This window comes from Brachyhypopomus gauderio, chromosome 1 (assembly GCF_052324685.1).
Source record: "Brachyhypopomus gauderio isolate BG-103 chromosome 1, BGAUD_0.2, whole genome shotgun sequence".
NCBI lineage: Eukaryota > Metazoa > Chordata > Actinopteri > Gymnotiformes > Hypopomidae > Brachyhypopomus > Brachyhypopomus gauderio.
Genome location: NC_135211.1, coordinates 29,052,848 through 29,075,134, shown reverse-complemented (window position 1 = coordinate 29,075,134; position 22,287 = coordinate 29,052,848). Strand labels below are relative to the sequence as shown.

At 47.9% G+C, this 22,287-nt stretch overlaps 1 protein-coding gene across 4 annotated transcripts in view; it reads left to right on the top strand.

The window, feature by feature from the left end:
- The window catches only part of chd5 (chromodomain helicase DNA binding protein 5), a 37,417-nt gene extending 15,650 nt beyond the window's left edge, over positions 1–21,767 (top strand). Inside the window, exons 3-40 of one of the 4 annotated variants that reach the window (XM_077007719.1) lie at positions 1,226–1,420; positions 1,513–1,631; positions 2,055–2,296; positions 2,729–2,841; positions 3,164–3,290; positions 3,448–3,614; positions 4,312–4,530; positions 4,687–4,893; positions 5,305–5,516; positions 5,663–5,794; positions 5,946–6,054; positions 6,535–6,726; positions 7,119–7,319; positions 7,419–7,556; positions 7,702–7,823; positions 7,980–8,153; positions 8,479–8,620; positions 9,211–9,342; positions 9,864–9,981; positions 10,079–10,203; positions 10,294–10,531; positions 11,008–11,180; positions 11,714–11,888; positions 12,625–12,711; positions 13,070–13,158; positions 13,262–13,395; positions 13,488–13,632; positions 16,571–16,730; positions 16,895–16,974; positions 17,055–17,256; positions 17,336–17,425; positions 17,679–17,831; positions 17,952–18,060; positions 18,275–18,407; positions 18,523–18,718; positions 18,840–19,003; positions 19,476–19,602; positions 19,878–21,767. In XM_077007719.1, the coding sequence (XP_076863834.1) occupies positions 1,226–1,420; positions 1,513–1,631; positions 2,055–2,296; positions 2,729–2,841; positions 3,164–3,290; positions 3,448–3,614; positions 4,312–4,530; positions 4,687–4,893; positions 5,305–5,516; positions 5,663–5,794; positions 5,946–6,054; positions 6,535–6,726; positions 7,119–7,319; positions 7,419–7,556; positions 7,702–7,823; positions 7,980–8,153; positions 8,479–8,620; positions 9,211–9,342; positions 9,864–9,981; positions 10,079–10,203; positions 10,294–10,531; positions 11,008–11,180; positions 11,714–11,888; positions 12,625–12,711; positions 13,070–13,158; positions 13,262–13,395; positions 13,488–13,632; positions 16,571–16,730; positions 16,895–16,974; positions 17,055–17,256; positions 17,336–17,425; positions 17,679–17,831; positions 17,952–18,060; positions 18,275–18,407; positions 18,523–18,718; positions 18,840–19,003; positions 19,476–19,602; positions 19,878–20,002 (5,766 nt within the window). In that variant the 3' untranslated portion in view covers positions 20,003–21,767. Of the gene's footprint in view, positions 1–1,222; positions 1,421–1,512; positions 1,632–2,054; positions 2,297–2,728; positions 2,842–3,163; positions 3,291–3,447; positions 3,615–4,311; positions 4,531–4,686; positions 4,894–5,304; positions 5,517–5,662; positions 5,795–5,945; positions 6,055–6,534; positions 6,727–7,118; positions 7,320–7,418; positions 7,557–7,701; positions 7,824–7,979; positions 8,154–8,478; positions 8,621–9,210; positions 9,343–9,863; positions 9,982–10,078; positions 10,204–10,293; positions 10,532–11,007; positions 11,181–11,713; positions 11,889–12,624; positions 12,712–13,069; positions 13,159–13,261; positions 13,396–13,487; positions 13,633–16,570; positions 16,731–16,894; positions 16,975–17,054; positions 17,257–17,335; positions 17,426–17,678; positions 17,832–17,951; positions 18,061–18,274; positions 18,408–18,522; positions 18,719–18,839; positions 19,004–19,475; positions 19,603–19,877 lie in introns of all 4 variants that reach the window. The other 3 variants (XM_077007725.1, XM_077007731.1, XM_077007713.1) reach the window with 3 other exon arrangements.
- Positions 21,768–22,287: the final 520 nt, after the last annotated feature.

The window sequence follows — 22,287 nt, the reverse complement described above, 5'->3', positions numbered from 1 at the left end:
TCCTCCACTCATGTGAGGGTAGAGCAGAAAAGTACCAGCAAACAGAGCTGAAGAAAAGGGAGAAGCTAAGGTTCATAAAAATAAGGAACATGAGTGAAAGAATGAAGGCAAAAAAGCTGCAACAAGTTGATGAATGCAAAGAAAAGAATGAAAGTGCATGTGAGAAACAAGACGAGAGACAAAAATAAAATTGCAGAGGAGAAAAAGGAGAGGGTTGTCACCTTTCTCACTGAGATATGGATGTTTGGAATATTCAAAACATCTCATATGCACAATGTATGTACAATTTGAATTTAGCTTTTCTTCTGTCTGCTAGATATCATCTTACATTTGATTGTTGATTGTGTTATATGTAATATGATGAATAAGGTGTATGAATTGTTCTTAATGTACTATAATCAGAGATCAATTCGTTTCTTCATTGTTAAAATTATTGTTTTATATAGTATTTTAAAAATCTATTAAATTTTGTTCACATTTATTAAAATACCTAAATCACTTACCTTCATGACTTTATTAAACTTTAATTGCTTGTCGTTTGCTTATCGTCAGTTGGTGTAACCAATAAATGTTGATTGGTGTAAACAATGTTTCTCTTAAAAATCTAATATTGCACAAAAAAGTTACTATGAATATGATATCAGCACTGTACTACACTGTAAAAATTAAATTTTAAATTATTTTAAACTAGCTGACCCAAGATTAGAGAGAAAACATTAATGTCTATGGCATACTGACTTGCTCAGTACACCAAAAACCCATATTATCTTAGTTTAGAAATAAAATATTTTTAATATAATTTGAAATGATATTTCATAATAAATCACTTATTTTCATCAGTACACTTACATAACATCTAGAAGGTTGAATTATTTCATACTTGTCATGCTTTTGTGGTTACATCGTTTGACAATTTAATGTGACTGATTCTTTAATTTATTAAAAATGGTAGAAATGTCATAAAATGCTATGGCACCAACAGAAATGCAAATTATACATCTAAACAAACATCTAGCATGTTGTTTTAACATGTTTAAAACATAGTTGTGATTTGTCACTGACCCAGTTGCTTTATTGCCCGCATGTCTGGTAGCATCGGCTTCATGGGCCTCAAAGATGTTTGTGCTGAGATGAGACAATGACCTGAACGCATATTTATTTTCCCCAAATATTCACCATTTCTCACTGTGGTTTTCTGAGGCAGTTTGCATGCGTTCACCAGCAGGGCGGCGCCGTCGAGCGTGATGAGGTGTCGGACAGAGAGGCACGCGGGAGGCGCTCGGAGAGCGAGAGCAGCGGCAGCGGCACCCTGAAGAAGAAGAAGAAGAAGCCCAAGGAGAAGAAAGAGAAGAAAACAAAATGGAGGAAGAAAGATGACGACGACGACGACGATGACGACGATGGTGATGGATGCATGAAGGTGAGTGTGGAGTTCGTCCGCCCCGTGAGACGTGTCCCTGCGGCGCTGCCAAGCGTTTGGGTCCCTTTAGTCCCTTTTCTGTCTGTCTGCAGGAGCCCAAGTCGTCTAGCCAGCTGATGGAAGAGTGGGGTCTGGAGGATGTGCAGTACGCCTTCTCGGAGGACGACTACAAAACCATCACCAACTACAAAGCCTTCAGCCAGTTCCTCAGGTTCCCCTTCTAGAAGTTTCCTTTTGTGTTATGCTGTCTTCTGTTTTGCAGTGTGCTGCTGTTCTACCAGTAGTAGTGGAAGGAACCTTAACCCAACTGACGTTGGCTGCTTCATCCGATGGAATGTTTGCTTAGTAAAGTAAAATTACTTGATCATCAATATTTAATTGGCCCGATTTAACTGGCCCAATGCTGTATGATCTGAAATGGATCAGTGGTCCAGAAATGGTTTTATGACTGGATTATATATTAGTGAATATCAACTGCTGTTTGATCTCCTTTGTTTGATCCCATTTTTGTAAAACTAAACAAAAAACATAGTATTAACAACATTAGACATAGTAACCCACTGATGCATCGTCATTGAACATTTAGTAAAATGTCTGTTCCTTTCTGTCATGTCTGCCCATTCTGTTTGGTCAGGCCCCTCATTGCCAAGAAGAACCCCAAGATCCCCATGTCCAAGATGATGACGGTGCTAGGGGCCAAATGGCGGGAGTTTAGCGCCAACAACCCCTTCAAAGGCACATCCGCCACAGCTGTGGCTGCAGCAGTGGCCGCCGCCGTGGAAACTGTCAACGTGGCCCCTCCCATCTCAATTAGCAGCATCCAGCAGCTTTCTCCAACAGGGCCAATCAAAAAAGCCAAAACCAAAGAGGGGAAGGGTGAGACTGTTTCGCCTTGTTTTTCATCTGGTCACGCAGTTAGCAGTGGTGGTGTGGTATTGGAAGCGAGTGATTCAGGACCCCAGCAGAGTCCAGATCAGTGATTAGCATGTCTCTCTGAGATGTTTTGATGCATAGCACCCCGCATTGGATAATGATGTTATGATAATGGCTGGATGTTTTCCTCTGTTGTTCTGTGTTTTCACTGGAGGTCACTACTGAGATTGAAAATTGCCTAAGATTCCTAAGGGAACCTTATTTAATAGTGTATCAGATATGGGATTTTGTTATTCGTAGACAAACTACAAAGCATATGCATTTTGGATTGTTTTGTGTAGTCTATGTACTGTGTGTTGTTAGTCTATTGGAGATGTGTAAGTACAAAGAATCTAAAATATTGAATCTTCGTATATCGTGTTGACTGTGCCCCAGGGCCTGGTGCTAAGAAGAAGACCAAGCCACCGAAGGACGCCAAGAAGAAAGCGAAAGCCAAGAAGCCAAAAGCCAAGTCAGGCCAGGGTGGCAAAAGGAAAAAAGCCTCCTCAGTAAGAGTGGTGTTGTGCATGTCTGCGTCACGTCTATAACCTTCCCCCTAGAAACCGCTTCCCCTTGCGGGCGGTTCCAGTTTCCACAGCAACGCTTGAAATGTACTGTACTGGGTTGCTACTTGTCATCAGCTCGTTTATGTATTTTGGTGATGGCTTGTGTGCTGTGAAGTGAGTTTATATATCACTCGATATTTCTTTACGATTGTGATCTCATTATCAATGTTTTTAATCACACTCTCACGAGTCCCAGAGTACTCATCATTTAGCACGTTATCCATTTCACAGGCAGGTTGTACCATGTTTGTGTCTTTTCTGACAGAGTGAGGAGGATTTCTTAGACGACTTCTCTGACTTTGATGATGTCAGCATCCACAGTGCCTCTGTTCGCTCGGATGCCTCAGGGGCACCTAAGAAGAAAACCAGGAGAGGTCGCAAGAAAAGGAAAAGTAAAACGCTCCCTCTCCCCAACCTCCACCTCCTCTCTCCACACCCGTCCCTTTCAATCCAAGCTTTGTTGCACAACTGCCACTTGTAGACAAAAATCAGTTTTCAAATGTGTGTGTGTGTTGTGTGTGTCTTCGTTGCTGGACTTTCTCCTGGTAGGAGAAGACATGGATGGCTATGAGACAGACCACCAGGACTACTGTGAGGTGTGTCAGCAGGGAGGTGAGATCATCCTGTGTGACACCTGTCCCAGAGCCTACCACCTGGTGTGCCTCGACCCAGAGCTGGAGAAGGCTCCTGAGGGCAAGTGGAGCTGCCCTCACTGCGTGAGTGACCCCTACACACAGAGCCACACACACACATACACCCTCTGTGTGAATGACGCCCACACATACACCCACTGTGTGAATGACCCCCACACATACACCCACTGTGTGAATGACTTACACACACAGTGTGTGTATGATGGACACACACACACACACACACACCACTTACCTGAGCTGTGTCTCCTCTCCAACATGCTTGGACAGACGCCATCATTGGGCTCTTGCTTGCTTGTCACACTTGCCATTTATTGCCCGGAGGGTCTGTCAGAAGTAGTCCAACCCGAGCGTTGGCCCGGGGATAAGACTCTCCAGGCCGAGCCCGTGTGATTTCCACGGGCTCCAGTGCTGTTGCACTGTGGAAATGAAGACCTCTGGTCTGATGGCTTGCAACAAGCCCAGAAGAGAGAGGTAGTAAATCTGCCCCATCACGTCTCTGTGGTTATCAAACCAATGACACGCTGACATGGCATTTATCTCCCCAGAGCAGCAGGGCTGAGTTCAAGGCTGCACTCCTGCTTGGCCCCTGTGCTGCCACGTTTTCAGGATAATTACAAGATCACTCTATACATCACGACGGCATGCCGATTCTGTTCGTGCCAAAGATGCGTAGACGTCCGTAGATCGAGCTCTGTCCGGTCGGCTGCGTTTTCCGCACGGGCTGTCTCTCACGCCTGGGGCGACGTTCTTCTTCCAGGAGAAGGAGGGCATTCAGTGGGAAGCCAAGGATGATGACGAGGAAGAGGAGGATGGGGCGGGCGAGGAAGAGGACGACCACATGGAGTTCTGCCGCGTGTGCAAGGACGGAGGGGAACTCCTGTGCTGCGATGCCTGTCCCTCTTCCTACCACATCCACTGCCTCAACCCGCCCCTGCCCGACATCCCCAATGGCGAGTGGCTGTGTCCCCGCTGCATGGTGAGGGACAAACACACGACTGTGCCCCGCTCTGAAATAAAGAAACTAGGCTTTAGAGAAACTAGGCTTTAGAGAAACTCCAGAACGTTTAATTGAAATGAAGACAAATCAGCAATGTTGGTGGCATCACTTCTTAAACACCTTTTTCGTCCCCAGTGTCCTCCACTTAAAGGCAAAGTTCAGAGGATTTTGCACTGGATGTGGGGGGATCCGCCCTTACCACCAGAAGCCCCACCCTCCCAGGATGGAGAGAAGGTGGAGGGCATGTCCAAACCGCCGCTCAAGGGCCGACCCGAGAGGCTGCTGTTCGTTAAGTGGGCGGGGCTGTCCTACTGGCACTGTTCTTGGGTGAACGAGTTACAGGTAAGGCTGCTTTCTGCAAAATACGTTATGTGATTTTTAAGATATATTCTTAATAAATAAATAATAAATTATTAATAAATAAGTAAATAAATAAATTATAATTATTAATCAATAAGATCCAATAATATATTATAGACAGAAGACAAAGTCTGCAGGTTCCCGTTAAAGGCTGTTAGTTTCAAACTAGGTTTTGAAATGAGGAACAAACCAATTTGCTAAAATTTGAATTGGCTAAAACATGTAGTATGTGTGGGTAAGCCAACCAGTTTGGACTGGGAAAAGCTCCCCATCCCGTTTTCCACGTCATGTAAACGCTGAGGATTCACAAGCTCCTCCCCTCTTCCGGAGGGGTGTCCTCTCACCGCCTGCGTCTCCATGTCCCTCTTTTCTGTCCTGGCCATGTCCCTGCAGTTGGAGCTCTACCACACGGTCATGTACCGCAACTACCAACGCAAGAACGACATGGAGGAGCCGCCCCCGTACGACTACGGCTCCGGCGAGGAGGAGCTGAACAATGAGAAGAGGAGGAGCAAGGACCCGGAGTACGCCGCCATGGAGGAGCGCTTCTACCGCTACGGCATCAAACCTGAGTGGCTCATCATTCACAGGATCCTCAACCACAGGTGGGCGTGGCCGCGTCACCTAGTGACGCACAGGCCGAAGGAGTTTGGGTTTATTGCTAGGGCTTTACCGGTCGATGTGTGACGTGTGTCAGTTTTTGGTTGTGTGAGGTCTTGAGCTTGACCTCTGGTCTCTGTGCTGCATGTAGTTTTGATAAGGATGGAGATATCCATTACCTCATCAAATGGAGAGACCTTCCATATGACCAGTGCACCTGGGAGGTGGAGGACTTCGACATTCCCGACTATGAGAACTTTAAACAAGCCTACTGGGACCACAGGTAAATACACCAACACACACCTGCCCACACACACACACACACACACACACACACACACACACACACACACACACACATACACAAGTATGAGCACACACACCTTCATATGAGCAAAACCTCGCACTCACCCATTGGGATGTCTTTGTTCTAGAGAGCAGATGCTTGGGGAAGACCATCGCCCCCTGGTGGTGAGGAAATCTAAGCGGCCCAAAGAGGATTTAAAGAGGAGAGATGCTCCGCCCGAGAATCCCGTTGTGGATGTGCGTGTAGTGTGATTCCGCCTCTCCACAGCGTCCTCTAGAGCAGTGGTCACCAACCACCAGTCCATAGACTGGTACCGGCCCATAGGTCATTTGGTACTGGGCCGCACAAAAAACATATATATATTATCGACGATCAGAGTCTGAGTGGTTTTATTTTGAAAAATAAAATAACATTGGGATTTTCTTCCCAATTACATCCATGTATGTTGAGTTTTATTTTTATGCGCTTTATATTTGTTTTTATGCCAGTTGTATCATTTTTTTTTCATCGTATTTACTTCTAAAATTTAAAGGCCGGTCCGTGAAAATATTGTCTGACATGTAACCGGTCCGTGGCGCAAAAAAGGGTGGGGATTGCTGTTCTAGAGTTTATAAATATAGTGAATCTATTCATTTCGCTGCTGCAATAATTCCAGACTCTGCTTTTCATGTCCTGGGTGTCTGTGTGTGTGTTATGTGTGTGGCTTTGACTGACAGCCCACAGTCAAGTTTGACCAACAGCCTTGGTACATCAGTGCCACAGGGGGCACCCTGCACCCTTACCAGCTAGAGGGCCTGAACTGGCTGCGCTTCTCCTGGGCACAAGGCACCGACACCATCCTGGCCGACGAGATGGGCCTGGGAAAGACTGTGCAGACCATAGTCTTCCTCTACTCACTCTACAAGGAGGTGCGTCCAACAGTCGCCCTCCACTCCGCAGTCCAGTCCAGGCTTTAGTGCTCTCCAGACGCACCAACGTGCACTTAGCCGAACGGACTCGGTCGAACACGCGGCTGTGGGCAATGAAGTGCCGCTTGCGCATGCAGAACGGCTCGGGTGAAGGTGTCGCCGCAAGACGAGGCACTTTTACTTGTAAAGCACATTTCTTGTATGTAATGTCATTCAGGGCGCTTTACAAAGACGTGGACAAAAGAAAAAAATATGTAAGATATAAAAGTAAAACCTAAAAGAAAAATGGAAATAATAGAAAGAAGAAAAGTGGAAAGAATGACAAAGAGAGGCAGCTGTGACGGCTACATGGCGCGGACCCTGTGTGCTGAAGGCGCTCTTTCTGTCCTCAGGGTCATTCTAAGGGCCCCTTCCTGGTCAGCGCGCCCTTGTCCACCATCATCAACTGGGAGAGGGAGTTCGAGATGTGGGCGCCTGACTTCTACGTGGTAACCTACACGGGGGACAAAGAGAGTCGCGGCGTGATCCGAGAGAACGAGTTCACCTTCGAGGACAGCGCCGTCAAGTCCGGACGAAAGGTTTTCCGCATGAAGGTAAGTGTCCTTCCCAGTGACTTCACCTGTGCCGTCGAAGACGGATCGCGTGACACGTGCTTGTATGTTTGGCCTTATATGGTTGTTTAACTTATGCAGAAAGACACGCCGGTGAAGTTCCACGTGCTGCTGACCTCATATGAGCTGATCACCATCGATCAGGCTATTCTGGGCTCCATTAGTTGGGCCTGTTTGGTAGTAGATGAAGCCCACAGGCTCAAAAACAACCAGTCCAAGGTACAGGACCAATATGATTCTTTACCTCATAATAAAGGTCTTACAGATATCCATCCTTTCACACGTGTGAAGGTGTTATCGTTCACACACAGTAAGAGAGCTTCAGACTACGAACTGATGCCAATTACGTGCTGTCTCCTTTCAGTTTTTCCGGATTCTGAATGGCTATAAGATCTATTACAAACTGCTCCTGACTGGCACTCCCCTGCAGAACAACCTAGAGGAGTTATTCCACCTCCTAAACTTCCTCACCCCAGAGCGCTTCAAGTAAGAGCCCAGAGAACGTGATTCACACACTGATTCACAGCCAGCGGCCGCCTCCCCCCTCCGGAAAAGCCCGAACTCCTGTTTCGGGGAGCGTGGGGCTGCCGGAGACGGGACGCCATGGGCGCTGACTCACTCCTCTGCGTCTCCCCCATGCAGCAACCTGGATGGCTTCCTGGAGGAGTTTGCAGACATCTCCAAGGAGGACCAGATCAAGAAGCTGCACGACCTGCTGGGGCCGCACATGCTACGACGGCTGAAGGCGGACGTCTTCAAGAACATGCCCGCCAAGACGGAGCTGATCGTGCGGGTGGAGCTGAGCCCCATGCAGAAGTGAGCTCGCCCCGCCACCGTCCCCCCACCAAAAGACCCGCCCCCTCCCCTCACTCCCAGCCCCGCCCACTCCACCCACTCCTCCGCAGTGCCGCTTTTAACCGCGACATTTTTAGGTCTCTCTAGAGGTGAAGGGCATAATAAATGTGGAGGTGGTTGTTGTTGTAGTGCTCTGATAACATTTTATAAAAAGATCCAGTAGTCTTTATGACCTACTTGTGTGGAAGTTTTTACGTCATGAAACGCAAGGTTTGGTGCCAGGTCTGACCCCCCCCTCCACACACAAACACACATACACACACAGCCACCCTGCATCTCTCTGCAGGAAGTACTACAAGTTCATCCTGACACGGAACTTTGAGGCGCTGAATTCCAAGGGCGGAGGAAACCAGGTTTCTCTGCTCAACATCATGATGGACCTGAAAAAGTGCTGCAATCACCCCTACCTGTTCCCCGTGGCTGCCGTGGTGAGTGCGTGAGGGTGTGTGTGTGCGTGAGGGTTTGTGCGTGCGTGAGGGTGGGCGTGCGTGTGAGGGTGGGCATGCGTGTGAGGGTGGGCGTGCGTGTGAGGGTGGGCATGCGTGTGAGGGTGGGCGTGTGTGTGAGGGTGGGCGTGTGTGGACGTCAAGGTACGAAAGAGGTTAAGGGGGGAGGGGAGGTGAAGAATGAATGTAGGAGCATTGACCTCAATTTGCACCTCAGGCGGAAAAGTCCTTTCCTGCTTTCATGTATATTTAGCTTGTTATGAGTTGCAAAGCCATGTGTTTAAAGCCTGTTTTAACCAAATCTGACACGTTTAAAGCTTGTTTAAACCACGTTTGAAGAAAATGTTTAAAGCATGTTTCTATCTTGTGTTTCAGTTTCAGATTGTGCTGAATTAATATGTGCAGATGCATTCAGATATGTAGTTAAAACAGATCTTCTGACATGTCTATTAAAAAACCCCCAACTGTAGTGAAATGCCCGACCTGTTCGGATGTGTATACTGTCGGATCTTTAAGCTTTGCAGATGCAGGAGTGAGGTGTGTGTGCGCCCACCGGGCCAATCTGTTTACAGGAAGCCCCGGTGTTGCCTAACGGCTCCTATGATGGCAACCTGCTGGTGAAATCCTCCGGCAAGCTCACGCTGCTCCAAAAGATGCTAAAGAAGCTGAAAGACGAAGGTCACCGAGTCCTCATTTTCTCCCAGGTCATTAACCAGCGTGACTAACAATAAAGCGTTTACATCCGCCCCCCCCCGCGTTTCTTATTTTGAGTAGCAGATTAATTACAGAGTAGGCCTCGGATTGGGAGCCAGAACAGAGCACATTCATCTTTCTAAATGCATGTTGACAAATTAAAAGTCGTCGCCTATATTTATCCCCACCTTATCGTTTTTATTCCCCCGATGACTTTTCCTTCGTCCAGTATGAGGGAGGCTGCGCTGTTTAAAGCGCAAATGTCACGTTTTGGTCACGTCTCCTTGTCCTCTTGCCAGACCGTCTGCGTTAAACTGCACGTTTGTTGACGGTGGATTTCTGTCATTTTGTCACCGCTGATGTTTTCTTCTGCTGGTCATTGCGTTACACTGCCCTGTCTTTATTGGAGAGATACGTTACGGTCACTGGGCCTTTAAGCTCCTGGCTTTCACTAGTGACAAGGCTCTTAGTGGTTGTCCTTATGTGAAAGTCTCAGCGGTGATGCTAAATGGAGCTTCCTGCTGTGTTTCAGATGACGAAGATGTTGGACCTGTTAGAGGACTTTCTAGAGTACGAGGGCTATAAATACGAACGCATCGACGGCGGCATCACAGGGGGTCTGCGGCAGGAGGCCATCGATCGCTTCAACGGTGAGATAAAAACCATCGGCACCTCCACCAGGGGGCGGTGTTCAGCCCATTAGCTTGTTAAGACGTTAATGATGATCGGCTGTTTGTGTGTGTAAAGCTCCGGGTGCCCAGCAGTTCTGTTTCCTGCTGTCTACGCGTGCGGGGGGATTGGGAATCAACCTGGCAACCGCTGATACAGTTATAATCTATGACTCTGACTGGAACCCACATAATGACATTCAGGTACAAACAACTATAAGTGCACGCCCACACACAGAGACAAGCAAACACACTTGTGGATGTTTTAAAGTCTTCTCTGATCCTCCCTCCAAGGCGTTCAGCCGAGCGCATCGTATAGGGCAGAACAAGAAGGTGATGATCTATCGGTTTGTGACGCGGGCGTCCGTGGAGGAGCGAATCACCCAGGTGGCCAAGCGCAAGATGATGCTGACACACCTGGTGGTGCGTCCAGGGCTGGGCTCCAAAACGGGCTCCATGTCCAAACAGGAGCTGGACGACATCCTGAAGTTTGGCACAGAGGAGCTCTTCAAGGACGACGTGGAAGCCATCGGTGAGTCCCTGTCTCACAGGGTTCCTGTTGTTCACTGTGCCCCAGGTCTTCAGAGTGCCTGTTAATGGAGATCACATCGTTGGCCGATGTTCTACCGATTCTGCAGTAGGCTGTCCATTCCAGAGTGTCTGACCAATGTCCAGACATTCCAGACAAGAGTATCTGGCCAAGAGTATCTGCTGAATGCTATAGATGTAAATGTGCTGTGTGGGTATTTTTGGTGCATCATATGATCTGATCTTTAATAATGTGATTAATATATTCCATAGGATAAGGCATGTTGTAATAGCAATGTCTGGCAGTATAATCACAGTAATTTTACCCTGGTGACACAGCTCTGTACTTGTACATATAGTCCTGATGAAAACTTCTTCCCTCTGGGATCCACCGGTTATGTCAGACGTCCTCTAGAGTTCCATCAGCATTCGTCTCCTGCCCGTCTCCTGTGAGTCTTGAGTGGTGTGTCTGTCCTCCAGGAGACAGTAAGGACGGAGAGGAGGGCAGCGTGATCCACTACGATGACGACGCCATCTCCAAGCTACTGGACCGTAGCCAGGACGCCACGGAGGACACGGAGATCCAGAATATGAACGAGTACCTGAGCTCCTTTAAGGTGGCGCAGTATGTGGTCCGTGAGGAAGACGGAGAGGTGAGAGGCTGCCCATGCTGCTCTCCCTCAGGTCCTTGGGTTTCACCCGCGCTGCTCTCCTTCAGGTCCTGGGGTTTCACCCGCGCTGCTCTCCCTCAGGTCCTGGGGTTTCCCCAGCGCTGCTCTCCCTCAGGTTCTGGGGTTTTGCCTCCAGCTGCTCTCCCTCAGGTCCTGGGGTTTCACCCGCGCTGCTCTCCCTCAGGTCCTGGGGTTTTGCCTCCAGCTGCTTTCCATCAGGTCCTATGGTTTCACAGGTCTGGAGGAGGTGACCCCACACCTTCTGTTATGCTGATCCTGGCAATCTCTATGCTACTACTTCAAAAACTTCAGAAGTCATAAAAATAATTACTAATGTTAGTTAATAATATAAATTAATAATTACTAATACTAATATTAATATTAATTAACTAATCATTCATGTGCACAACTTTATTACAATATTGTAGTATTTGTTTTTATTCTTGTGTTACACATTCTTATTCTTATTGTCCCATGTTAACCCCATCCACCGGCTCCTCTCTTTGGTGCTGCAGGAGGAGGTGCAGAGGGAGATCATTAAACAGGAGGAGAACGTGGACCCAGACTACTGGGAGAAGCTGCTCCGTCACCACTACGAGCAGCAGCAGGAGGATCTGGCCCGCAACCTGGGCAAAGGCAAACGTATCCGCAAACAAGTCAACTACAACGACACGTCACAGGAGGACCAGGGTAAACACACACACACACACACACACGCAGCACACACACACGCAGGAGCACACACACACGCAAGAGCACACGCAGGAGCACACACACACGCAGGAGCACACACACGCAGCACACACACACACAGGAGCATACACACAAGCAGGAGCACACGCTGGAGCACACACACGCAGGAGCACACGCAGGAGCACACAAACATGCAGGAGCACACGTGGACACACATACACTTGGACAGATGCACACACACACACACACACACACACATATATGCATGCACACGGACGTCCACAAATACATACACACAAGCACAACCGCATACATGGACAAACACACGTCCACACGCACACACATGCACACGGACATACACACATATACACACATGCATGCACACACACAACCTATGTTTATAGCTACAGGGCATGGTGGAAAGCAATCATAAGGCTTCCTGCAGTACTGTCTGTGTCTATGTGTGTTTGTCTGTGTCTGTCTTTGTGTTTGCATGCATGTGTCTGTGTGTGCATGTGTGTGTGTGTGTGTGTGCATGCGTGTGCATGTGTGTGTGCGTGTTTGTGCGTGTGTGTTTGTGGGTTTGTTGCGTGTGCGCACATGTGTGCTTGTGTGTGTGTTTGCGTACATGTGTGTGTGCGTGTGTGTGCATGTGTGTGTGTTTGTTTGTGTGTGTGTGTGTGTGTGTGTGTGCATGTGTATGTGTGCCGTCTCCTTTTGGTCTGGGGCTCAGAGTGGCAGGATGACCTTTCAGACAATCAGTCCGAGTACTCAGTGGGGTCCGAGGATGAGGATGAAGATTTCGAGGAGAGACCTGAAGGTGGGCACCACCTCCTCAGCCACCCCACCTCAACACTCCCTCAGCCACCCAACCCCACCCACCACACCTCTCACCCATCCAACCCCACCCACCACACCCCTCACCCATCCAACCCCACCCACCACTCCACCCACCCCTCATCCATCCAACCCCACCCACCACTCCACCCACCCCTCACCCATCCAACCCCACCCATCTCTCCACCCACCCCTCTGCCTGAACAACTGAACTCCTCCCTCCCCCTCTCCACTCACTCAGGCAGACTCAGCATGGTTCATATTCCACAAGCACGTTTCAGATGGTTTTCATGAACCCTTTGCACACGCCCCCTAGTGGCTGAACGAGTCTCTTTCACTAGGAGGGCGCCGACAGTCTCGCCGACAGCTAAAGGGCGACCGGGACAAACCACTCCCACCACTGCTGGCCAGAGTAGGCGGCAACATAGAGGTGAGCAATCTTATGACCTCTGAGCTGAGCTGTTTCTTTGTAGTACTCTGGCTAATGGGTAAAATGCTTTGGTGTGTGTATGTATGGTCTCTCGCTTCACCAGGTGCTTGGCTTCAACGCACGGCAGCGGAAGGCCTTCCTGAACGCCATCATGCGGTGGGGTATGCCGCCTCAGGACGCCTTCAACTCTCACTGGCTTGTCCGAGACCTCAAGGGCAAAAGTGAGAAAGAGTTCAGGTACAGTGACGCACACCTTCCCGGCCTGCTTAACCCTTTAGATTAGGACTGCTAGCTAGCATTGGGTCTGTGTGTGTGTGTGTGTGTCTCAGGGCGTATGTGTCCCTGTTCATGCGACATCTGTGCGAGCCCGGGGCAGACGGGGCGGAGACGTTTGCGGATGGCGTGCCGAGAGAGGGGCTGTCCCGCCAGCACGTCCTCACCAGGATTGGGGTCATGTCTTTGGTCCGGAAAAAGGTAAGTAGGGTGCAGTAGGGTGTAGTAGTTTGTAGTAGGGTGTACTAAATATGTAAATGTCTAAATGTGCCATATTTTTGTCAATTGTGATTTTTCACTGCAATCTAAATTTGTCCTCCGCTTTTTACCCATCTGTGCAGATAGAACACACACACACACACACACACACACACACACACACACACACACACACACACACACACACACACACACACACACACACACACACACACACACACACACACACACACACACACACACACTAGTGATTTCTAGGGGGCTGTGGATCACACGTGCCCAGAGCGGTGGACAGCCCTAGCCCGGCGCCCAGGGAGCAGTTGGGGTTAGGTGCCTTGCTCAAGGGCACCTCAGTCATGACACCCTACTACTAGGGTGCAGTAGGGTATAGTAGGGTGCAGTAGGGTGTACTAGGGTGCAGTAGGGTGTGCTAGGTTGTAGTAGGGTACAGTAGGGTGCAGTAGAGTGTCTAGTGTTTCTAGTCGTCTAGAAAAGTCATGTGATAAGTAGTAACTACTAAATTCATGGAATAAAGGTTAATTTTATGAACCTACTTTCTCAAAAATGATTACAGGAGGTCCTCAGGTTACGTCAGTCCCGAGTTACGATGTTTTGTGGTTATGACACATCTCCCATTTACTGTATAATCCTTGTTTCGACATAAGTGGTTTTGTGTCGTAAACGTCATAACGCGAACTTTGTGTTTGGTGTGCGCGGCGGAAGAATACACGGTTACGCGGCTTGGGACCAAGGTGTTTTTTGATAATTACTGCGTTAGGATAGGTGTTAAGATAGGATAAGTGCTTACAGTATGTTATTTACGTACAGTATGTACGTATGTTCCGACTTACACCAAAAATCGGTTTACGACGCTATGTAGGAACGGATCAACGTTGTAAGTCGAGGGCCCCCTGTACACAGATATTATAAGACAAATGGCACATTTTAGAACATTTATTAATAAATAATTAATTAATGTACAGAACTCTCTCTTGACAGGCAGCGCCATGGTAACATTTGTTTAGCAAAATACTGGAGCCTCAAACAACCTCCAGACCATAATAGCAAGGGCTGTAGATCCAGTCCAGGAACGTCAGTGTTTACAGCATTTCAATTCACATCGCAAATTAAACGATGTTATGCAGGTCTGAAATGCATTAAATGAAGAAAAAAAAGAGCATGGTGTTTAGGGGTGGGAATCGTTTACTATCTCACGATTCGATTCCGATTTTGGGGGCCACAATTCAATTCAAAAATCGATTTTCGATTCAAAACGATTTTCGATTCAAAAAACGATTTGATTTATAAAAATGTCTGCTTCAGTCTATAAAATCTGCATGATCTACTACAGTCTGCTTTGCAAGACAGAACGACACATTTAATTAACAAAACTTAAGTGCTTTGGTAAAATAAAATGGTTTTTGTTGTTACCAAAATTCTTGAGCTTCATTTTGCGAGCTGTCAGGGCTGGCTCGGATGCAGTTCCCCAGCCGTCGCTAGGGGCACCAGAGTCAGTCCCAGACTAAACCGACGTAACTGTACGTTCTCAGCCAGTCTCTGCTTTCTCTGTGATTGCTTATCGTTTAATGGTGTCTCGCCACCTCTCTGTTATGCTTTCTCTTTACTTATTCGAGTATCTCATGCGTCGCTTTCTGACCCATCTCAAGTTTTCCCAATCCTGTATGTCTTCCTATCCGTTTTGCCTTTATTTTTGGGAAGGGTTTTATTTTGCTGCAGTGTTTTTTGCCAGTTACTTCTGCTGGTGTCCTTGGTTTCGTTTTCGCGTTGCATTTATCCGCGCTGTTTTTTAGTTACTGTTGTTGTTTTGTTTCTTCCTCCCGTCTCACTATGGTTGAGTGTTATTTTTCACTCGTTGTATTTTCCGCATTGGTTTTTTGTTTCTATTTACTCCGTGCCCTGACTACTTGTTCAAAAAAGTAACTGAGTTAGTAACTGAATTACTCTATAATAAAAGTAACTCGTTACCAGGAAAAGTAACTATTTGCGTTACAGTTAAAAAAAGGTTATATGACAATTAAGTTTTTTTAAGCAGTTTTCACAGTCAGTTGAAATGAGTAGATCAGAAAATTGTTTAACTTTTGATATTGCACATCCACAGACCAGTGCAGGATAAAATCCTTTAAAATCCCAAATCTTTGAAAAAAAAAAAAAGTTACACTATATAAAGTGCATTTACATCTATGAAATTAAATTAAATTCTCTCAACCTGAGACAACTGGTTTGTTCACAACAGAAGTAAACTTAACAATAAAACCTCTATTCTTAATTAAATAAATCAAATACCCAGTCTGGTAGACATTCAGGAACTTCAAGTATTTCTTAAATAATGTTTGTATCGCCTTGAAAATGCTAATTTTCTTCGGCTTTCACCTGACGCCATTTCGGCCTCTTCTCCGTTTGTGTCGTGTCACTCGCCTGCTTCAGCGCGCGTGTAAAAACACTGGCTCTGATTGGCTATCATAACGCTGCCTTAGCCAATCGCTTACTGACTTGTTAAGTTAAACAGGTGTTACACAGAGAACTGTGACCTATCAGATCTGTTACTCCTCACTAGCCTGGGCAGCGGTCCGCTCGCATTAGTATATCAATATATAGTAATGCACCGCATTTAATGACCAGTAACGTAAACGGCGTTGTAACGACAGGAAAAGTAACTAATTATATTATCTCGTTACTGACAAAATGACGCCGTTACCTAACGCCGTTATTTTTAACTGTGTTATTCGCAACACTGCCAATGACACAATTATTATGGATGTGGGATTGTTAGAGCACTAGTGATAATGACAATAGATAACACATTACAACTACATTCACTGTATATAAGAATGTCTATATCTATGTTATATTCAAGGTGTGCGTGTCTGTATGTGTTTTCTGTGTGTGTGTGTGTGTGTAGGTGCAGGAGTTTGAGCATGTGAATGGCAAATACAGCACTCCAGATCTGATTCCTGCTGGCTTAGAACTAAAGAAGCTCACTGAAAGTCTGTCATCAGATCCAAACACTCCTGTTTTAGCCAGCCCCGCCCCCACACAACCCAGCACACCTGTACCCTCAGGTGAGTAGAGGTGTGTGAGTGGTACACCTGTAGCCTCAGGTGAGTAGAGGTGTGTGTGAGTAGTACACCTGTACCTGTGTGTGTGTTGTGGTGGAGGTGTGTGTTGGCTATGTGGGACCTCATGACTTTTAAAGGAGTGATTGACTGAAGTTTGTGTTTAACAGACAAGACTGAGTGCGGTCCTGGTCACCAAGACGATAAAGAGAGCACTGACCAAGAGAGCACAAAAGCAGTGGACTCTGAGGTAACACAAAACTCCCACAAGCCCCTAGGTGTGTGTCTTCCTCCAGGATTTTTTCTTAAAGGTCTTCTCTCTCCTCTTAGCCTTCTAAAGAGTCAGAGCCCTCCCCCACACCTGAGACAGCCAATGAAAGTGAAGAACCAAAGAGAGGCAGCTCCGAGGAGAAGTCCAGTGAGGACAGTGAGAAAAAAGACAACACCCTGTCCCAATCAGAGCTGTCGTCCAATCATAGCCAGCCCTCCTCCAAAAGGATGGATCAGTCCACCAATCAGACGACGCCTACAGGTGTGCGCATGTTTCATTTCATCAATCCCATGTTGGCTGGTAAAAAAAAATGTGGTTAACTGATTGTGTTGCATTGTAGGAGAGCAAAATAAAGACCCAGAGAACTCAGCTGAGAAAACAGAGAGTGACTGTGCTCCTCTGAAAGGGGAGGACAAAGAGACAAAAGCAGGTGAGACAAAGATCCACTAGTGTACATAAAGGATCAAGAGGACCTAAAGGGATCCTGTGAAGCTGGACTTGTGATCCATATTAAGACAGACTGTCCATTAAATGATCTGTCCATTTTAATGCTCATAAACTCACCTAGCGTTGCAGCAGGCGTCCGTAATCAATCACCAGGCCAGGCGTAACGCTACGCAGCAGACGGCACTTTCACAGCCGTTGTTTCTCTCGGACGTCCCCGCATGTGTTGATTTCCACAGCGACTGCCCGAGAGACGCAGTGTGAGGACGTTGGCGAGTCTCAGCTGAACGGAGAGAGGGACACGAGGGACGAGGCGGACGAGAGTCCCAAGGAGGAACGGAGTGGCAGCAAAGCGCGATTCATGTTCAACATCGCCGACGGGGGCTTCACGGGTGAGCCCAGTGCCACCCTGCAGACACGGGCCGCGTCACTGCAGAAATGTGTGCGCAGGACACGAGGCGGAGTATGATATGAATGTGTGTGTGTGTGTGTGTGTGTGTGTGTGTTCTCAGAACTACACACTCTGTGGCAGAATGAAGAGCGTGTGGCCCTGTCATCCGGAAAGATGTACGACATCTGGCACCGTCGCCACGACTACTGGCTGTTGGCTGGCATAGTAACGTATCCTACTCTGACTCCCTCAGCATGGTTTCTGCTGCCCTCCCGTACGGCAGCTTCCCTAGACGCCAGACCACCGATGCGTTTCCTCAGGGGCCAGAGGACCGGGGGTCTGAGACGCTCCCCCCCCCCCGGGCGACTCCCGGCTGGCTGCGTTTTTCCACTGCGTCCTGCCGTTAGCCGAGTTTGACCCCTTGACCCCCATCCGTTTCCCCAGACATGGCTACGCCCGCTGGCAGGACATCCAGAACGACCCGCGCTATGCCATCCTCAACGAGCCCTTCAAAACGGAGATGAACAAAGGGAACTACCTGGAGATGAAGAACAAGTTCCTCGCACGACGCTTTAAAGTGTGTGACTCTGCTCTCTCTCCGTCCGCACAGAATTACGCACGCTGTCTCCACTTATTCACAATTACACGCTTTAATGCAACGACTCTGGGCTGTGTCTGCATGTGTCCTGCAGCTGCTGGAGCAGGCGCTGGTGATCGAGGAGCAGTTACGTCGGGCGGCCTACCTGAACATGAGCCAGGACGCCAGCCACCCGGCCATGGCCCTTCACAGCCGCTTCGCCGAGGTCGAGTGTCTGGCCGAGTCTCACCAGCACCTCTCCAAAGAGTCGCTCGCTGGGAACAAGCCCGCCAACGCCGTCCTGCACAAAGGTTCGCTAGTCAGACCCCCCCCCCCCAGATGTCTTCCAGGGTGGTCCGGGGAGCTCCCGTGGTGTGAGAGGCGACCGGAGGGCTGTGGCCTCTCTCTGACGTGGTGGTGGTGTTGTTGCAGTGCTGAACCAGCTGGAGGAGCTGTTGAGCGACATGAAGGCAGACGTGACGAGGCTGCCCTCCATGCTGTCCCGCATCCCGCCGGTCTCCGCCCGCCTGCAGATGTCCGAGAGGAGCATTCTCAGCCGCCTCACCAGCCGTGGCAACGAGCTGACACCCCAACAGGTCTGCTTCTGGACCGCCTCCCGGACCGGTCTTGCAAGCCAGAAGACGTCCCGTCTGTATATTAATATGATGGGACTGGTATTTTGCTAACAAACCTGCTTGGTTAGGGACACTTTCTTGCAATGGAAGATTTCAGTATTAGTGCTCTACGGTTCAGGTTGGGAAGTAAGTCCTTTAGATTTTCTCAAGGACTAGTAGCAGCTTGAAAGACAGTTAGCATTTTGAATTGTAGACACTCTTTCTCCTGCTGTGTGGGTTGTATCTTAATTTCCAAATGAACAGGACTTTATTATCTATTTGTTGTACTGGGTTCTGAGTTGTAGCATTGAGGTTTTGGATTCACTCATGTCTGTGCTCGTCTGTTTTTAAAGCAGCTGACTCAGCACCTGCTCCAGTAGTACACAGAGTCCCAGTTATGCTTCTTTCTGTTCTGTCTCCGTCCCTCTTTCTGTCTCTGCCCCCCCCCTCCCAGTCTTTCCCCCAGGGCTCATTTGCCTGTTCTCAGATGTACAGTAACAGTTTTGGAGGTGGGTTTAGAGGCCCCGGCGGGGCTCCCATGGTGAACTACAGCCAGATGCCGCTGGGTCCATACATCAGCGGTGAGCGCTACCTTTGCTCTGCCTCCCCCCCGCACGAGAAAGCAACAGGCCGATGTCCTGTGGCCACGGGCCCTTGTCCGTAGCTTGATGGAATGTTTTCAGTGTGTTAACATCGATAACCGTGTCAGTGCAACGCAGTCCTTCCCAGCCAGGGTCCCCCCAGCCAGGGTGTTCCCTAGTCAGATGTTAGCCGCCAGTCAGGCTGACATGCTGGGGTTACATTTTCTTCCAGTCGCAGGGTGTTGGCGTGACCGTGTATCTGTTTCTCCTGACAGTTTCCTCGAACGGTCCACCTCCCAGCAGTCTCTTGGACAAGAAGTCGTGCGACGCTCTCAGAGACACATCTCCGCCCGACCTGAAATCCGGCAAGCCCACCGACGTCATCTGCATCGAGGACTAACGCGACCGCCAGCACCCTCTCTCACCAGTAAAATGGCCGCTGTTTTGGGCGCGCCCGTCCTGCGGATGACTTATCTACCATAGACACAACTCACCTTATCCATTGCACTTTCGTCTCGCGTACACGCCGGTTACGTTTGTTCGGTAGGCACCTGCTTTCTCGCTTTTACTTCTGTGATTATGAAAAAGAGGTTTGTCAGCTGGCGGAGAGGACCGAGCACTGGCTGCCGGTCGCCCGCTGCCCGAGGAGGACGATCTTTTTTGCTCCCACGACTCCTGTTTCGTCAAAGACTCGCTGGTCTCTGCTGGTGTCGAGCCAGGACGTGGAGACGCTCCTGCACCAGTATCCACTTCTGTTTGGACGTAACGTACAATCTCCCTCCTCCACACCTCAAACCGATTCTTTTACCACTGCTTGACTGTGGTGCACCTCTGCTGCCCCCTAGAGGTTCTTTTTCTGTAGTGCATCCCGAAGAAGAGAAATATGACAGATGGACATATAGTATCATGGGGGTCAAAAATATATCACAGGAGAGTAGACACCCAAATGCTTTAGCTATGGATTAATGTGATATCTTTTGTTTGGAATGCACTGTATAGTGAATTAAAGGCATTTACTTTAGCTAAGCACTGGAGAAATGGGTGTAAACACATTGTGTGCACTGAGATACACAGTGTTCTGTATCATGAAAGCTATTTAGCCATATCCTGGAATTACTGATCCGTTATATACGGTCCAGTCAGGTTTTATGTTTTTGTTATTCTTTTTGCTTAACAATATAAACAGAATTTAGCTTGATGGACATAAGTAACTATCAGATCATAAACAAGTATCCTAACGGGCACCAACTTCCCTATACCTTAACTACAGCTAGATGTAGTTTGAATTGTCTGTGAAACACTTTTCTTAATATGTGAATGTTTATAAGCAAACACAGAGTATGACTTGAGGTGTTTATCTCTGATGGCCTCTTTGTAGACAGTATTAAGGGTCCATGGTGTTACAGAGGAAGCTGGGGTGTGTGCGATATACACATATCCGCTCTCTTCACTATTTCAATGCTGATTATACAGAAAGAGTGAATGTGCCAACCATTGGCATTTAAGCTGGAAACCTCTGAATTTATGGAAATTGTGTGTGCTGTGTATTCCTCCATAAGGGGAGGGGGATTTCTTTTTTAAATTTCCCATGATATCATAACTTTTTTTGTCTCATTTTGAATGTATCATTGCGACCTTTGGATGGAAAATTGGAAGAAGTGTGAGGCGTTTTCTCCAAAGACCCGTGGTGTTCTTTGCTCATCGGACTCCTTTCGGGCCTGAATTCTGGAACAGTATGTTTTTGCTTATTATATTGTGCATTTTTAATGTATGTCAGTGTGTGAAGGGTATTTGCGGTCTGCACTTGTGGGCCACAGAGTCTATGGACAGGCCTGCTTTTGGTACCATTGCCAGTGTGAAAGAGGAAATCTGTGGGATTCTGCTCATTTCAGAGGGTCTCCAGGCGCCCAGGTGAAACCTAATTTCATTCCTGATGTCCTCTGCAGCTTCTGGTTCTAGTACTTGGTTTTCAGCATCCAAAAGACTGGCCATTGTATGGCTTTCTTTCTTTCTCTAATGGAGGTTAAACTTTTCTGTTTGTTTTTCGTTGTCCCTTTGCATCCCTCCACCAGTGTAAACGGTTGCTTACATGCTAAACCTGATCATTGCACAAAGTGTAGTTGAGTACTTGAATGGTGTTCATATGTGTAGACAATGAATGTGGGTGGGGCATGGGCAGGGGGAGGGGCTAGGGTTGGGGGCGGGGTCATAGTTCAGTATTCATACACAGCAAGACCTCAGCTTTTTCTCATCGCATCCCATAAGGAAAGAGAGCCTCAAACCATTAAATAATGATTAATCCAAACTTTGCCAGATGGTCATGCAGAAAGTTGTATGTATATGATGAGCTGGGCTTTGGTTTCTGATGAACTAATCATGCGTTTGTACCACCTTCTTTTTTTTCCTCTTTAATTGTAGTGCAGATATCGACATTGCGCTCTGGTTAAATGCAATCAAACTGAAGCTAAAATGAATGTACTGAATATAAAAAACAGCTTCAGTCTAATACCACTGGTGTACCCTAGGCTTCAAAAGCTATCAACAGGCTGAAGTGGTTTAGCGCAGCCACTGGTGCCGTGAGTCCGTAGCATGCACTCTCCCGCCTCCGTGCTTTGCTTTGGAACAGTGAGGGCTCGCTATGAACTACCAACTAGCTACCAACTAAAGCATAAAGCTAACCAGTGT